Source organism: Onychostoma macrolepis, chromosome 15, assembly GCF_012432095.1.
Source record: "Onychostoma macrolepis isolate SWU-2019 chromosome 15, ASM1243209v1, whole genome shotgun sequence".
In the NCBI taxonomy this organism is placed as follows: Eukaryota; Metazoa; Chordata; class Actinopteri; order Cypriniformes; family Cyprinidae; genus Onychostoma; species Onychostoma macrolepis.
In genome coordinates, this window is record NC_081169.1 from 23,557,237 (window position 1) to 23,576,082 (window position 18,846).

The 18,846-nt window shown below is 38.7% G+C and overlaps 1 protein-coding gene across 14 annotated transcripts in view; it reads right to left on the reverse strand.

The window, feature by feature from the left end:
• The window catches only part of mecom (MDS1 and EVI1 complex locus), a 169,792-nt gene extending 151,942 nt beyond the window's left edge, over window positions 1-17,850 (reverse strand). For all 14 annotated transcript variants that reach the window (XM_058799827.1, XM_058799823.1, XM_058799829.1 and 11 more), the window contains exon 1: window positions 17,155-17,850. In XM_058799827.1, the coding sequence (XP_058655810.1) occupies window positions 17,155-17,191 (37 nt within the window). In that variant the 5' untranslated portion in view covers window positions 17,192-17,850. The remainder of the gene's footprint in view (window positions 1-17,154) is intronic.
• Between the last annotated feature and the right edge of the window lie 996 nt (window positions 17,851-18,846).

Sequence of the window (18,846 nt, forward strand, 5' to 3'; positions counted from 1 at the left end):
AGTTCATCAAACTGAAGAGGTCACAGGTCAGAGACAAGAAAGCACTGGAGTCAGAAAATGTTGTCTTTATCAAGGACAGTGCAGTCGTCTCATTACTAGGTTCTACCAGTGTCCCACATATATTATATTATATATTACCATTCAAAAGTTTGAGGTATAAGATTTTTTTAATGTTTTTGAAATAAATCTCTTATGCTCACAAAGGCTGCATTTATTTGAACAAAAATACAATAAAACTCTAAAAAATTACTATTTAAAACAACTGTTTTTTATTTTAATATTTTTTTTAAATGTAATTTCTTCAGGTGATGCAACTCTGAATTTTCAGCATAATTTCTCCAGTCTTCAGTGTCACATGACCCTTCAGAAATCATTCTAACAGACTGATTTGCTGCTCAAGAAACTGTTCTTTTTATTATGAATGTTGAAAACAGTTGTGCTCCTTTTTCGGATTCTTTGATGAATAGAAAGTTTAAAGGAACAGCATTTATTTCAAATAAAAATCTTTTGTAACATAAGTGTCTTTACTGTCACTTTTGATCAATGTAATGCATCCTTACTGAATAAAGGGTAACACTTTACAATAAGGTTCATTAGTTAACAACATTAGTAAACATTAACTAAGAATGAACAATACTTCTACAGCATTTATTAATCTTAGTTAATGTTAATTTCAGCATTTACTAATGCATTATTAAAATCATAAGTTGTGTTTGTTAACATTAGTTAATGCACTGTGAACTAACATGAATAAACAATGAACAACTGTATTTTCATTAACTAACATTAACAAAGTTTAATAAATAGTGCAATAAATGTATTGTTCATTGTTTGTTTATGTTAGTTAATACATTAACTAATGTTAACAAATGGCACCTTATTGTAAAGTGTTACCGAATAAAGATATTAATTTCTTAAAAGATAATGTATATATATTGCATTACAATAATCAGAAAAAAATTATTTCTTGCAATATGACATGCTCTTGACAGTCTTTTACCTAATGTTCTCCATTTATCTCATAGTCTGTGCTTGTCTTTCTCTTTTCTGTCTCTCTCCATCTAATTCCCTCTCTTTTCCCTCTCTGTGACACAGGATGGAATGCTTGAGCAGACCAGCGGCCAAAACTGTTGTCAGGCCCATCAACGGGTCTGGTTATATTCAGCTAATGTTGAGAGACGCTGGCAGAGTGACATTCATTGGCATATGAAACATGATAACGCTCATAAAGTGTGAGGAATGTCTTCAGTTAACGGGATTCTGTCTGTCTTTAGGGAGTCATGTAAACATGGGAAGGTCCTGACTACCATGGGTCGTTTCCAAAACAGCCTGGACGTTCAGATGGGGGCGGGACCAAATCGTGCCAGGAAGTACATTTTGATGGATACCATTTTTTATGACATATAAATCATATATATATATATATAAAACACACACACACACACACATTATACATATATGTTAAATCACGCAGACACACAATGAGAGTCTTGTATGGGAAATTTATATGCAGATGTCTATATTAAATTCTCCCAGAGCATTCTCAATCAAATCTGAGTGATAGATTTTATGAGTGTGTGTGCAGATGTGTGTGCCTTGTTTTACTGTCTCAAGAAAGTTTGTGTGTGTGAGTGTGTGTGCATGTGCTCAGCTCCTATCTTTGCGCACATGACAGCCTGTTTGTCAACTGCCCAAAGCTGACCTTCACATCCATAACTACGAACATATCTCTGACACACACTGGACAAGCTAAACCTTTTCAGTGCTGCCCTCACTGGTCTCTCTCTCGCTCTTTGTCATTGATCGCTGATGCGATTGGCTGCTCTCGATGCTCAGTAATGACCTACTGAATGCTCAGATTAAACTGTCAGCTGTCAGCGATTGATGGGCAAACTATGGTACCCACACATACAAAAAGACATACACACACACACACACACCTGCAGCTGCTGTATGAGACCAGACAGGTGTGACGAACGTGTGTGTGTGAAGCAACAGAAATCCAGAATATTGCTGGCCCCAAACCAGAGGAGAATGTCTGTGAGTTTTTACAATGCAAGTATGAGAAAAAATTTAAAGGAATAGTTCACAAAACCCTTACGTCATACCATATACAATATATTGCAGAATGACCTGGGTGTTTTCTTTAATAAAAAAAAGTGAAAGAGCATGAAAGTGGTCATGCCAATAAATAAATAAAAGTTGCCCACAAGACTTTTTTTTAACTAAAACTATTTTTAACTAAAACTATTTTTAACTAAAAACGAAAAAAGTGACACTGGTCCCAGGCCTCCCCAAATCCGTTGTTATTAAATAATAATAATAATAATAAATAAAAAATTAAATGAATATTTGTTCACCCTCAGGCCATCCAAGATGGGTTTGTTTCATCATCAAAACAGATTTGGAGAAATTCAATGATGGATTTGTTTCTTTCAAACAAGCAGCTTATTATTATAGCAAGATATTAACTGATGGACTGGAGTCGTGTGGATTATTGTGATGTTTTAACATTTTAGACTCTTATTCTGATGGCACCCATTCACTGCAGAGGATCCATTCACAAGCAAGTGATGTAATGCTAAATTTTAAAATTTTCTAAAACAAACTCATCTATATTTTGGTTGGCCTGAGGGTGAGTAAATTTTCAGCAAATTTTAATTTTTGGGTGAACTATTCCTTTAAGTTTAAGCACTAAGAACACCCCAAATGTATTCTTGAAATGAGAAACTGTTGACAAATTCATGGCTTCATCTGTATGACAACAATATATTAATACAAGAATATTTTGAATAAATTCCATCAGTCTGAACTACTAAGTCTGCCAGCTTGTCTTCTGGCTACAACCCCAAACTCTCTCTCTCTCTGTGTGTGTGTGTGTGTGTGTGTGTGTCTGGGTGCAGTGTTGTGCTTGGCTGACACTTCACTATATGTCAGCGCAGTATCTCTTTTCACTGACGAATGAGATGAGACGTCTCCCTCATTTTCCCAAACTCTCAGCCGTTTGCTCGGATCTGCACTCCTCCTCTTCAGTCTTCACTCCCCTCATCCATCTGTCCCAGGAGGCCAGGGCCAGACAGGGAGCTAAATTTAAACGGCAGCCCAGGCCGGGCACCAGCAGAGTTGGGGAGAACTGACAGAAGTGTGAATCTCTAGAGAAGTTTGTGTGTGTGTGTGTGTGTGTGTGTGATTGTGTGATAGACAGACAGCGAGATAAAATTCATTAGCTTCTCTGATGACCCGCTAAACACAAAGGTCCAAAGACGCACATGCTCTCTCTCACACACACATTCAAACAGAGATTTACACAGCTTTGCTAGTGACCCAGCAAGCACTAAGGTCCACTGACTTGATGTCTGCCTGACAGAGAGAAACTGGGTTGAGGCCCTAAGGAGTCAAACATCTGCTCTATGGGGCCTAGGCTATAGGGAGCAGTGAACTACAGTAAAACAGTGACTATGTGTCAAACACACACACACACACACACAGTGCTCAATGTCTCCATCTCCCTGCTGAAAATACCAGCATGGCTGGTCATCCTTCTGGAAAATACAGCTGGTAGCTGGTTTTACATGGGTTTTAGCTAGTTTAAGCTGGTACAATCTGCTCTAGATGGTTTACCAGTTTGTGAATCTGGTTTTAACCTGATTAACTTAGGGTGATTAAATATTACATTAAGTTCCGTTTGTTAACATTAGTTAGCCTAATACATTTAGTATGATGAACAAACAATGAGCAATATTTCAACAGCTTTTATTCATCTGTTGTTATTCAAATTTAATTTCTACATACTGTATATTAAAGCATTTTAACATTTCAAAATGTATAAATTTAATTTGTTAAAAGTGTTTAATTATATTAGTTACACTAGCATTAATTAATCTTCGTTTGTGTTAATTTCACCATTTACTAATACATTGTTAAAAATATTTTTTTTCAATATATTTATTGGTTATTGCATCTGTTAAATTTATTTAATGGACCTAACAGTAACTAACAATGAAAACATTTTGAGATTTGTTAAAGATTACGTTAAACGGTGACAAAGGTAATCTAAATGTAAAAATACAGAAAATGCACATGCACAAATTAATATCTAATACTGAATTAAGTAAAAGGTAGAAAGCATAAATAAATAAGGATAAAATAAAATAAAAAAAATTTACAAACTGCATGGTTACCAACAGACTCCTTAACTAGTTTAACCAGTAAAACATCTTTGACCATGTAGCTTCAATAGTAGGATCATGCAGCTACACCAGCACCAAACCACCACTAACCAGCCAGAAAATTCATGCACATCTAAACGGGTCTTTTCAGTAGGGTCTTTGTGTTCTGCAAAGGTAATCACAACATTAGCATGTTCCTCCTTGCTAACCACACAGCTCCTATCCAGTTACATGCAATTCACAAATTAACAGAAGGAGTATCTGGGCACTCTGAAGGGAAGCGTGTGTGTGGAAGACGAGCAGCGTGAAGACGGAGCTCCCGAAACTGTTAGAATAATATTTCTTCAGGGGGAGCGGAGATGCTAACGCTAATCAAAACAGGACATCCTGTGGTCCAGTCTCAGTCTCTCTCTCTCTTTTTCCATCACTCTTTCTCTCCCACCCTTCTCCTTCTGTCCTTCTCCATCTCTCACTCAGGTTGTTTTCAGTTTGTTTGTAGATGAGTCACAATCTCAGGAAGCGTCGGGAACAGGGCTCATCAAAGCGCAGAGCGAGGGCCAGATTCCTGGGCTGGGACCAGATTCCGGCCGCTGGGAATCTTTGGAATGCCGCTGGGAGAGGAAGGGAATCTCTACTGTCTCTATTGTTCTGCCTCTTCCTCAGTCTGTGTGAGTTTGGACGTGTCTCATCTCCGGGTCGAAATGGAAAAGATCCGATTGCGATGGACCAGCCTTGTCGCACGTCCAAATTCCCCTTCATAGGTAACACGACTCTCGCTAATCACAGTTACCTTCCTTTACTCTCTCGCCCAAAGACACACACAAACACGATCTCAATATGACCCTGTACGACCTGCTATACAGTTGAAGATGACCTCAATCAGAAAAAGCACACAATGTTCTTCCAACCCAAGCCAGTCTGATCTGAGAGGTCAAAGGTCACAGTGTATTAAGACAGGTTCAAGCCAGATCAGACCGGTTGATGAGGAAACAATGAAAACTGTTCATTGATACCTAATGCATTAACAAATCACCTAAATCAGCTTACAAGAACCACCTTAACCACCTTATGATGATATGATCCATTTTTTCCTCACAGCAAAATATTTACATATACAGTCATGGCCAAAAATATTGGCACCCTTGCAATTCTGTCAGAAAATGCAACCCTTCTCAGAAAATTGTTGCAGTTGCAAATGTTTTGGTACTCATGTTTATTTTTTTTTGTTTGCATTGGAACACCACAAAAAAAAAAAAAAAAAACAGAAGAAAAGTCAAATCTGATACAGTTCCACACAGAACCCAAAAATGCACTGGACAAAATTATTGGCACCCTTACCTTAATATTTGGTAGCACCTCCTTTGGAAAAAAAAACTGAAATCAATCGTTTCCTGTAACCATGAATGAGTTTCTTACACCTCTCTACTGGAATTTTGGACCACTCTTCTTTTGCAAACAGCTCCAGGTCATTCAGATTTGAAGGATGCCTTCTTCAACTGCTGTTTTGAGATCTCTCCACAGGTGTTCTATGGGATTCAGATCTGGACTCATCACTGGCCATTTCAGATCTCTCCAGCGCTTTGTTTGTAACCATTTCTGAGTGCTTTTTGAAGCGTGTTTCGGATCATTGTCCTGCTGTAAGACCCATGACCTCTGGTGGAGACGCAGTTTTCTGACACTGGCCACTACGTTGCGCCCCAAAATTCTTTGGTATTCATCAGATTTCATGATACCGTTCACACAGTCAAGGCATCCAGTGCCAGAAGCAGCAAAGCAACCCCAAAACATCTTTGAACCTCCACCATGTTTGACTGTAGGGACTGTGTTCTTTTCTTTTTCTGTAAACAGTGCCATGATGTCCTTTACCAAAAAAAGCTCTACTTTTGTCTCATCTGTCCACAGTACGTTCTCCCAGAAGGATTGTGGTTTTGTCACATAAGTTTTGGCAAACTCCAGTCTTGCTTTTTTATGCCTTTGTGTCAGCAGTGGCGTCCTCCTGGGTCTCCTACCATAGCGTCCCTTTTCATTCAGATGGCGACGGATAGTGCGAGCTGATACTGTTGTACCCTGTGTCTGCAGATCAGCTTGAATTTGTTTGAAAGTTAATTGGGGTTCTTTATCCACCATTCGAACAATCCTTCGTTCTAATTTTTCATTAATTTAGCTCTTCCGTCCACGTCCAGGGAGGTTAGCTACAGTGCCATGGGCTGTAAACCTCTTGATGATATTGCGCACAGTGGACACAGGAACATTAAGATCTCTGGAGATGGACTTGTAGCCTTGAGATTGTCCATGTTTTTCCACAATTTTTCTCTCAAATCCACAGACAACTCTTTACACTTCTTTCTTTTCTCCATGCTCAGTGTGACACACAACACAAAGGTTGAGTCAACTTTTCTCCATTTTAACTGGTTGCAAGTGTGATTACTATATTGCCCACACCTGTTACTTGCCACGGGTGTGTCTAAATACAAATTACAGGAGCATCACATGCTTGAAAAGACATCCTTGACTTTTCTTCTCTGTTTTTTTTTTTTTTTTGTGATGTTGCAGAGCAAACAAAAACAATAAGCACGTGAATAAAACATTTGCAATTGGAACAATTTTCTGAGAGAAGTGTTGCATTTTCTGACAGCATTGCAAGGGTGCCGATATTTTTGGCCATGACTGTATAATGAACAGTATGAACATTTTGAGATTTGTGACCCTGGAGCACAAAACCGGTCATATTTGTAGCAATAGCCAAAAATACATTGTATGGGTCAAAATTATCGATTTTTCTTTAATGCCAAAAATCATTAGGATATTAAGTAAAGATCATGTTCCATGAAGATATTTTGTACATTTCCTACCGTAAATATATCAAAACTTTTTATTAATATACATTGCTAAGAACTTCATTTGGACAACTTTAAAGGCGATTTTCTCAATATTTTGATTTTTTGCACCCTCAGATTCCAGATGTTCAAATAGTCGTATCTCGGCCAAATATTATCATATCCTAATAAACCATACATCAATGGAAAGCTTATTCAATCAACTTTCAGAAGATGTATAATTTTCAATTTAAAAAAAAGACCCTTATGACTGGTTTTGTGGTCCTGGGTCCATTTGCTAAAGACATTTTTAGACTTTTTTTTAATTATTAGTTTTTAAAGACCAACTAATACGTAAATGGTAGACTGCATGGTTACCAACAGGCTTCTTAACTAGTTTAACCAGCAAAGCTTCCTTCGTCAATCAGGCAAGCAAGGGTGATGCTGATGAGCAAAGGAAAGAAGAAAGAAAGTTTTTCCACCTCAAAGTGTCACAAGTGCTTACCTAAACTAGTTGATGTTTTAGTTAACAATCATAAAATAGACATTCACGTTAGTGGATTGATAAATCATCACAGGTTGATGGGAGAACTTCCTCACCATTGTTAAAGTGCACCGCAACTCCGGAAACCTATCTGCTTATATCTGTTAAGGATACAATATATTGGCTTTTAGCAAATATTTTCTCTGCTCGCAAAAAAAGTCCGTCATTTGTATAAATTATTAAATTAGTTTATCTACAGGTCATATTTGCTTTTATGTCTTAAAAGCAAACAGAAAGGTCATTTATGAAGAGAGAGTAAAGTAGGCTTATAGAGACAAAGAGTTAAGCAAATGGGATTAGTTTTCTAAACAATGTTGAGTGCAGTTATTAATAGAGGATGTCTGTTATTTCATGGATTGGGATTGAATTAACCAAAAAGCTGTAGGTTCTATTTGAAAAAAAAAATATATATATATTTTTGTGAAACAACTTTACCTGACCTTATGTACAAATAAGGCTTTAGTGAGTGTTTATGTGTGTGTGTGTATGTGTGTATCTGACAGAGATGAAAGGTGTGTTGAAATGTCCTCTTGTCTTTCCTGTTCCTTGACCTTCTCAAACAATATGTGCTTAAACTTCTCACTTGAGTTCATCACAAACACAAAAGAGAGAGAGAGAGCGAGAGAGTGATACCCACACCCTCTGGATATCACACCACGCTGGAACATAAAGATGGGGACTTTCTGAAAAAGAGTGTGTAACAGGCTGTTATCAGGCCGCTCACAAAGCAATTGTTGATTAATTCCTGTTAATGGCTGGAATCCAAACAGAGCTAACAGAGAGGAGACCCTTGCCAATAATTACTAACATTTCTGAGTGAAAGCACACACATACACATTCATAATAGGAATTAATTCATAATGGTTGAATAGTCAACTTCTCACATATACAACTGAAAAGTTTGGGGTTTGTAAGACTTTTTGTGTTTATATTTTTTTGTAATCATTGTAATGTTTTTGAAAGAAGTCTCTTATGCTCACCAAGGCAGCATTTACCATTTGATTAAAACACAAAAGTTGTGAAATATTTATATCATTTAAAATATCTGTTCTATTGTTTGTTGTTGTTGTTGTTTTAAAATAATATATTCCTGTGATTTTCAGCATCATTACTCCAGTCATCAGTGTTAAATAATTCTTCAGAAATAATATATAATATGCTGATAATGTGTGTTCTAATATGCTCAAGAAACATTTCTTATTATTGTCAATGCTGAAAGCAGTTGTTCTGCTTAATATATTTGTGGAAGCTGTAATACAATTATTTCAGGATTTTTTGATGAAAAGACCACATTAATTTTTACATTTTTGTAACAGAAATGTCTTTACTAACACATTTGATCAATTTAATGTGTGCTTGCTGAATGTTCAAAGCATTGATTTCTTAAATAAATAAATTCTTATTAACCCCACACTTTGCTTTTCTTACTTAGATTTTTTGTCTTGTTTCCAGCCAAAATATCTGTTTGAAATAAGATTATTTTGCTTACCCCACTGGCAGATTATTTTGCTTGTTTCGAGCAAAAACTCAATTTTCACTTGTTTTTGCTGAAAACACTTGTCTAGAAAATCCTTCTTGATTTAAGAATTTTTAGATATTTTGGCTGGAAGCAAGACAAAAAAATCTAAGTAAGAAAAGCATTTTTTGCAGTGTATTTGGGCAGGGAAAATAACTAACTCACTGAATTATTGACAATGAATGCTGGGACATTCTCAGAGAATCTAAATTAGGCCTAATTCTTTCTAAAGCACCCAACCATGAACGCAGCTCTTTTTTAACAAACCACATTTAACAATAAATTTCTTTAAAAAAAAACAAAAAAAAACTGTCGAACATGTACTATGCATAATCTGTTTTACGCATCCCTAATTCGAGCACACACTTGCGTGTAAACCACATGCCAGCAGATTCTTAAATCATCAGATTATTATCCAACCAACTGTACAACCACACAAAGGTAATACTCCTTTCATACTTTAAGCCAGAAACAATAAAAGTAGTATGCTATTCCAAATTCAGCAATTGTTTTGTAGATATTTTTAGTCTATGTAAACTTTTGATAACAACAGATTTGTACTCTATATTGTGTCATCTTTCTTGCAATTTAGATCTGAATTGTGATACGTCTGTTTATGCCTTTAAACTGTAAAGACGCTCATATTTTGATTCTCGTGCACAGAAATAGATGAGTATCATAACAAAATCACAACTCCTGTAAAGCAGCATTTCATTTATACAAATGCAAAGCCCTTACCTAAAACTAACTATTCTATTGCTGCCTCGCAAGAACTGGTACTTCCTTCAGGAAATGCAAATGCGGTTAGTACCTGCTGCAGGACTGTTGGCCAACATCTGCATAGTTGTATCATTAGCTAACGTAAACGTACATTACTGCTTAATGCCAAACAGTGCTATCCTAATGCTATCTAATTCCTATAAAAGGTGTGTGGTAGACAGCAAACACACACACACATACAAAAAACTACTGTACGAATCCAAAGAGATCCATAAAAGAGTGAGCTACGAACTCATGTCCGCACCACAAGAAACAAACAACCTCAAATACACGCAGATATAGAAACACAATGCAGGTAACTCTTAGGAATACTGATTTCATCTAAACACACACAGACAATGGCACAAGGGAGGTGCCCGTCTGACCAACAAGCAGACAAATGAAGTCAACAATATGCACGCCCATTAATAAAGTGTGATTTACACACACACATATTCGCAGTACAAAAATATGCTTCGTTTCTTTTGGGACTGTCTGTAGATAATGACCTCAACCTTGGCACACACCCTGGGCAGACTGTCGGCAGCGCACTGGTGAGCCTTTGTGTGTGTGTCCGTGTATGGATATGTGTGTGTGCACGTTCATATCTTTATCAGAGACAGTTTGACCTTTGGACTGAGGGCAGGGAGAGCTTTACTCATTGTTCTGTGCTGGTACTGGTTTCCCTGTGGTAAACACAACTGAAAGGTTCCCAGGCCTCCCAAACCCGCACACACAAACACACTGTTCTCACAATGTCCGTACGGCACCCAGGCTGCACGTCAGACCCATTCGGACTCTTTCACACACCTACACGCACAAACACATATTAATTCTGTGCAAACATTTAACTCATAGAGAACACACCCCTGAGGACCGCCTGGCACCACTGACTGAATCTGCTAATGACCGACCTGCTTCTTCCTGCATAAACCACATTATAGGAACTTGTTCATGCTGGTTGAGACACATCTCCACTTAATCTATAACGCTTTAAGGACGTAAACTTCACAATGACCTTCCGCTGGTTGTGTAGGGTGACCTTCAGCTCAAATGAGAAGGGAGGAGATGAACATTGTGCTCTATACCATTATGTTGAGTTAAAAAGCCTTTTCTCATTGTAACACTTGCTATACGTCTCATACTTAGGGTTGTGCTATGGACATCAAATTTGGGCTTTTCACACAATAGGTTCACTTGTCTTTTGAAACTCTGCATTTAACCCCAAATAAAGTAATGTTTCACATTTGTCAGTTTGCATTTAAACACTTGAACTTTCGACCCTGGGTTACGAAAACCTGCTCTGCAGGTCTAGAACTGCTGTTCCTGGGTTTATACAGTAACAAACAGCCAATCATAATCTAAGTGGTGCTCGTCTCATTACATATTCAAGAGCATTGTATGGTCAGAACTTTCATGCATTTTATTTCAAATCAAACCAAAATGACAATCAGAATGAGTAACCTGGAGTGAAAAAAGAAAAAGGCTATTCAAGACTAACTGGATGGTATAATAACAAATGAACAAGCTGGTTTGGTGTTTGTCTAATCAATAACACTTAAACCGTAAATATGCAAAAAAAAAAAAGGGTGTACAAATATACAGTGTGAAACATCAAAACCTGAAAATACAGTATTAATTCTTGACCAGGGTGAAAAGCAATGTGAAAGACAAGCAAGGGTTTTGTTATCCCCCAGTCAGCTGTGTTGGAAAATTTCATATTTAATTTTCCATTTATTCAGAAAAGCAGGACACTTTTAGCCCTAATGCAAAATAAAAAGCATTGCGCTTTAGGTATATAAAATGTTTTACTTATGTATTCGCTATGAATTGACTTGCAGCCACAGAGAATGATGGGAGATGTAGTTTTCTGACACATCCTCATCTTTTCACAAACCTTGCATGCTTTAACTCTAACTATTCTCCGAAAAGAAAGGACACAACATGCATAGCAATTAGGTTGTACAGTCACCATTCACAATTAAAACTTAATTAATGACTTAATTTGCTTCCGCCGTGATTCTTTAATTAAACGCCCCCAAACTCAGAACGAAGGGGCTCAAAGAAAATACCAAGTTTACTCGCGAGTAATTATGACATTGTGGTGGCATTCGTGCGCACTCATATCATAAATATGATCATTCTGATGTAAAGCAGCAATGTTGGTTCTTTAGTCTGAGGTTAGAAAATATAAAAATCTAGGGTTAAAATATTTGGTGAGAAAACATTTTATATACAAAAAAGGCTAATGAGCTTGAATTGAAATGTACAGGTTGACTTTTTAACTCATGCTACATTTTCACTAAAATTTACATTTAGTTTTTAAATTTCAATGAGAATACTTTTTAGACATGTAAGTGAAAGTCTCATATAAACTAGTGAACTGAGTAAATAAACTTGAATAATGCTTCCTCTCCAAGTAAAGATGAGTCAAGACCAGTCAAACAGTGACATCTGATGGTTTCGGGGGTGTTGGCTTGACATTGACTTATTACTCGACTGGCCTGATGCCTGCGCTCAGTTCATGGTTCCTGCTGACTTCAGTCAAGGCAGAGCTTTGGTAGACTGATTCAGGACCTGTCGCTCAGGGGTAAAAAGTGACTGGATGTACTGAACAACAACCCCCATAATTCCCTGTGGAACACAAACGACATAGCCATCAGTCACACCAATCAAATCTCCAAATAAACATCCATATGACCTGACCCCTGACCAATCAGAGCACAAGATAAATAAACCGTTGACCCGGCCATTTCAATTCACTCTCGGCAGACGCGGACACTCGTTGAGTCATTAGGGAGGGAAAGAGAGAGGAAGAAAGAAAGAGAGAGATGGAGAGGAAGTAGTGGTATTATAAGGGTGTTGATGGATGAGGGTAACTGTGTTAGTGTCACCTACATCCACTCCTTCCACTCCTAACATATACAAGGAAATCACTTCTTACTTTGGCGTCCATGGGACACTCTGACGCATGATTCAAAGAATCATATATACATCATAAACATATCTGCTCCTTCATCTCATCTCCTCCTGTTATTTTACTCAGATGAAATCTCGCACAAACAGACAAGAGGATAATTTCCCAGGACATAAGCAGACCTTTTGGCTAATCTCAGCAGCTTCTGGATAATCAATCAATCCTTTGAGAACATGTGATCAATCATGATCAAAACCCACAGTGGCCTGCAACTCTCTCCATCTTACGCAGATGCACACGCTCAATGCCTGGGAACGCTAGCCTTGTTTCAAACTGACCCTATCACGGCCCACTGTTTTACTCGTAATTAACTCATCGGTCACTTCGACTTTGTCTCTGAAACAAAAGTCTTCAGTTTTAGACTCACTGATCTTTTCAGAGTGGACATGCATGCATGGAAGCTGAAAAGAGGCACAGGAATTCTCCAAGGGAAAGCATTACAATCCCAGGAACTCAACTAAAAACTTTGTACTATATCATGCCAGGGAAGAGAGAGAGAAGAAAAGTAAATATTTACTCAAGAGGTAAAAAATTGAGACGTTAACATTGTAGATTTCACAGTCTGAGAAGTGAAGACAATATAAACATTTTTTTCTTGCTTTCTTCCGTCCCCAGTGAGTCTGAAAAATGTTTTGGCCAGACACGGTTCACTGTCCATGAAACATGGACATTTTTTCCACCGAGCTCTCAGATTCAGCATCAGGCAAAAGAACGAGCGTTTAATACGGTTCGCGCTCACCTTTTTAAATGGCCCGATCCGTTCACCCCGTTCTGAATGGGCTCTATAATGAGCCCAGGGGGCGGCGGACGCGGGACGCAGCAGCACGGCCCATTGCACAATGCAGAATCTAACGCGCGCCCGTGTCTGAGAAGAAGCGGAGAGAATGCTCGCGCGCGGGCTTATTCTCACGCGCTTCACTCACGCGGAATGTCACATTGTTAAATTTGGAGCCCCGTCTCTTTTTCCCCTTTCTCAGCGTCGAGTTGATTTTCCGTTGTTTGGACACTTTCACGGTGAAGTGAGTCACATCAAAGTCAAAACAAAAGTCGTGGCGTGAAACTGATGGAGCTGTCGAAGACGCCGAATGGGACAAAGGGACAATCAAAAGTCTTGCTGAACATGTGCAGCTTATCAAATGCAGTTATCATCAAAAGAGAAATCAGATAGTTAGGCCTCAATGAGCGCGGGGGAAATGCTTCTGAATTTATCTTAAAGTCTGTATTTTCACAGACACCTATGACGGTAAATAACGCCTGCACTTAGAAAACTAAATCCGACTGAAGATATTACAAGGTGTAACAGTTTTATTCTTTAGATAGAACTTTATAGTTGCTTGTACTTGAATATAAATCATTCTTCTATTCAATTGTAAATAATATACAATATTAATAGCCACTTTGCCATTTATTATATCTGTACACCCTCCAATAGGCTACATTGCTACTTTATATATTTCCCTTTACATGCATCTTCTACATAAATTAATGTACACGTAAATGTCGTTTGAAAATACATATGTACCTTGCACCTGACCGGCATTTCTACCTCAGTTGCAAGTGCATCCTAATTTGTTTATTTGCACTTGGGCGCTATATTTCACTGCTTCTGTAGGCTACTCTGCACAATGACAATAAAGTTCTAATCATCTTCATGAACAGGTATATTATCTACAATAAGCAATGAACCCATTTTCATCAAGACATTCAAACAAGGTAAATTTGGCAGACTTTGAAGTGTACGACATAAAAAGTGGAATTAAAACTGTCAAGATCCGTCAGTAGCCTGTGTCATTGGTAGGGTTTCACCTGACAGCACGTTCTGATTTCTGGCAGGTCAAGGTTATTATTCCCGTTCATGAGGTGTAATTTTACCCCATTCATAGTAAACCTGCAACATCATGCTGAGGGATATAGGACACTTGGCACGGCGTGTTAAAACATTATAGACAATTTAAGACTGTTGGACCTGCAGGTGAAATGTCCGGCACCGCTGGCCAAATCCACAAAACATGTCGTGCACACACACCAGCTAAACGACCGATTTTTATTACCTTTCCAGCACTCACACACATCAGTGCGAGCGCGTGCAGCCAGAGTGATGTGCGGTGAGCGCGCGCGGCAGAGGCCACACGGAGAGGAGATTACTTTTTCCTTTTTTTCCCCTTCAAGGAAACCGAGTCCGCAGCTACTCAGACTAACGCGCTGAACGCGCTTTTACCGACAGACGGGCCCCGTTATGAGGAGTCTGGGAATTTAAATATTCAATGTTGACATAGTGCAGGGCTGGCGCGAGGCCAGAGAGGCCAGTGTCTCGCGGGACCCGCGCGGTCCAGAACATTCTCTCCCTTTCACTTAATAGGTAGAAATCTTCTTCTTACATCTTGGGTAAATAATAATCTTTAAATACACCCCTCGACAATTATACCGCTATTCTCAGATAGTAGCCTAAATAATAACGCCGGAGCTCGGAGAGGGTGGGAAGGTTTGTAACAATCTTGGCGAATATCTCTCGACTTGATTTTTTGGCCAAAAATTGTGCACAACACAAAAGTGTCAGTATGTAACATCATTCTATTCCCTTTCCACATTAATAAAAAAAAAATGAAACGTGTTAATTTGTGTCAATTAGCCTACATAGACTGTGAAGCTACTACTCAACTTGGCTTTCATATGTCATTAATAAAAATCTAAAGTCTAAAAACTAGTTTAAAAGAGGAGAAAAGATACTGGAGCAAAATCATAAAACAGTGGAGCTGTGATGTCCATGGTTATTTATTAAATGACATCAATATTAATGACAGCCTATATAAATCAAAAAAAAAAAAAAAGTGAGATCTCTCTTGAATAATACAATTTCTTACACCTCTGGCAATCTTACAAAAAAGTGATGACTGTCTCTACCTGCAACAACAGGAAAACACAAAAGTTAAATTGCGTTGGTCTGGTCGCATAGATATGTGTGGACAAGAGAGCGCGTGTGCACGTGAGCGCGTTTGACAACTTGCTGCTGTGCGCAGAAAAATCCCTCTCACTGTACAATGGCAGGGCATAGGGCTCGAGAGGTAGTTTATTGAACGGATAAGACCCGCACGACCCCTGTCTCTGTCCAGACGGAGCGCGCGTAGTGTCTAGCCCATCACGGTGCTGTCGACAGGAAAGGAAACAATAATTCAAGAGCAAAATGATCCTTTACTTTGTTTTCACTGCCTCTTTTGTTACCTTCACACATAGTCATCAATAAGTTTTTGAACAGCTGTCACGATCTATTATTTAAAAAAATAAATACAAGTTCTTTTCTTTTAAATTTCTCAAGTTCATTATTGAAAGTATGGTGGACTTTAAAAAAAAAACGTCAAAACTTTTAGCTCTGCCCCGAGAGTATAAAACGCCTTTAAACACTGAAATATTTGCATGGATTTTCGTGGCGAGGACCACAATGAGAGTTTATTGGAAAACAGCAAAAAAGAAAATTGCTCAAATCAGAGAGTCAGCAGCCTACTGCGCACAAGGGGGGCCGAATTATTCACAGACCTGAGCGAAATGCATTCGTTCCGAATAAATCCAATGAGGAGGGGAACAACTTCCCACTAACTACTTGATGTTGAGTTTCGGCGTTTGAGCTTGTGTTGTGGCGTGGCATTGAACACATGCATTGAACGTCAACTCAAACAAGCGCCTACGGCAACCCGTAATCAAAAGCTAAGATTACAGTCGACCGTTTAGAGGGCCATAACAAACAAAAACATTTCTCCGGGCTGTTCATACCGGAACAAAAATTCATAACGGGATTTGATCACTTGTTGCACAAGCAGAATCGACAATTACATAGAAAAAAGGGTAGGATATTAATGTCCACATATCAAAATACTTCAAAGCACTTTTTAACCACAGTCCTTTTAATCTAGCATATATGCATTTCATTGGATTGCCTGCCGTAAAATCAGCTGTAAGCTACCTGTTTGCATTTAAAAGCGTGCCTCCGCAGCTGCTTTCTGTTGTCGACTATGGGCGAAGCTGTCTTTTCAAAGTCGCGGCTGCAAATTGATGTGACCGGAGCCGTAGAAACATGCACGAACGGTGTTGTTTTATCGAACGCCGGGGCGCTCGGGGCTTGAATAGAGAACGCGATTATAGCGTGCGATAGTTAAAAAGTTTGTGCGGCACGCTCAACTTTTATGCCAGTTTCGAAGCTAGGTTTGCGATGTCCGACCGCGCGCTGCGGTTCGCGTTTAGCTTGTCTTCAACTCTTACAAGCGACTGAAACCGCTGGGCTCGGCTGACTGTAACTGTTTAGTGACTAAAATGTTTCTATGCATCATACACATGGACAAGATGGCAGTTGAAAAGGGCTAAAAAGGAGATGTTGCACCTACCAGTGGTCAGTTTCCTTGCCCTGCCTTTGGACCTCATGATGCCCGTCTCTCGGCGTGGGTTTGTCGGATTTTTTCTCGAATCTTTTCCTCCTTTTTCTTTTTTCCTCTGTCCCTTTTCTCTGTGATTCTCAATCCCAGACGCACTATCTCTCCAGCATTGTCAGTTTGGACACCTTCGCACATGCGCACACCCCCAAGCTGCCAGCATCGTCAAAAAAGTTTGGAACGATTCATCACCCAAGTATTACAGATCTTGTCAGATTGCAATAGCCAGCGAGATCCCTCTCGTGTCAGATCTTCAGAGATCAGTGGGCGCGGGACGGAGCTATTCGCGACCTCCGGGTGCACGAGGAACCGGAGACATTAATTATAATGAAGCAGTCTCGAGCGTCCAAGGCGCCCGGTCTTTTGTGTTTTAAATGAAGACGCATTAATCACTGTTCGGGTAAATGACTATTGTAAAACGGTTTCATTAAACGTTTTATGTTGTTTAATTGAGATTTGACCATCGTTATGAATTTATGAAAATGATAAACTTTTACTTCTCTCCCCCTCCCTCAGCCAGGCGCGTGGGCAGTCAGTACCGAGGGCAGCCCGTTGAATATTTTTTTTCTTGCATGCGGCACTGACAATTATTAATCTGCGGAGTTGGGCTTGCTCTCAGTTCATGTAGCCAAACTACATTCATATGACGTGATTTTCTATTTTTATTTTTTAAAGTAGCATATTTATTAAAAAACAAATATTTTTTTTGTAATGTAAAACGGATCTCTGATGCCTTTGGGACACATTTTGGGAGATGCCCAGCAATACTCAAATTAAATACATTAGATATAGGCCTTTAGCTGATATGATCTTGATGTATGATTCTCCATTACATAACGAATATATTAGCATTATTTGATCTAATTTTATTATGGCTTTTATTATTAGTTTTTAAAACGGGTGGGAATTTGGGGACCTCTTGGGTCATTAAGTTAATTGTCCATTAATTAGAAGCGCGTGACATCATGTTGACCTTGCCCATGAACCTTTAAAAGGGTCGCTTTCCTCTCACTGGCGGTATTGATTGCTAAGTATTTCTAAAACGGATCCAATTAATCTGACATCACTCTGCATAAAAATGAATGGTGCAGAACAAACATCAGCTGCCGTCCACGCCTCTCTGAGCTGACCAGCACTTACAAATACAACACTTAGGCTAGTCAACAGAAAATAAAGAGGTCCTTAAAATAACAAAAACAGGAACGTCATCCAATATTTTGCCAAATTACAACTCACAATTCCCAAAAATGTCAGTGAACATATTTCATTATTTATCTAATTGGGCATAGTCTATAATTTAAACTCGGCTAAAATGCCCAAGAATGAATTGATCTTTTCCAACAAATCAAAAGAAATAATGTTATTTAAATGTTATCAATTGATTCTTCAGTGCATTCTTTCAGTGTGTTGTGAGGGAACGTTTTGATTAAAACAAAGTCTTCAAATGTTGCACAAGAAACAAACAATAAAAGTAAGCGTTAGAGAACAAGCGCATGCGACCCAATGCAACTTATCTCCATGACATGGAACAAACAGACAGAGAGAAAGAGTGGAGTGCAGTTGTAGTCCTCCTTTGTTTTGCCCGTGCGTTGGCATTAGTTTCATTTTTATCCACTCACAATATCTCACCGTCCTTATTTTTCACAG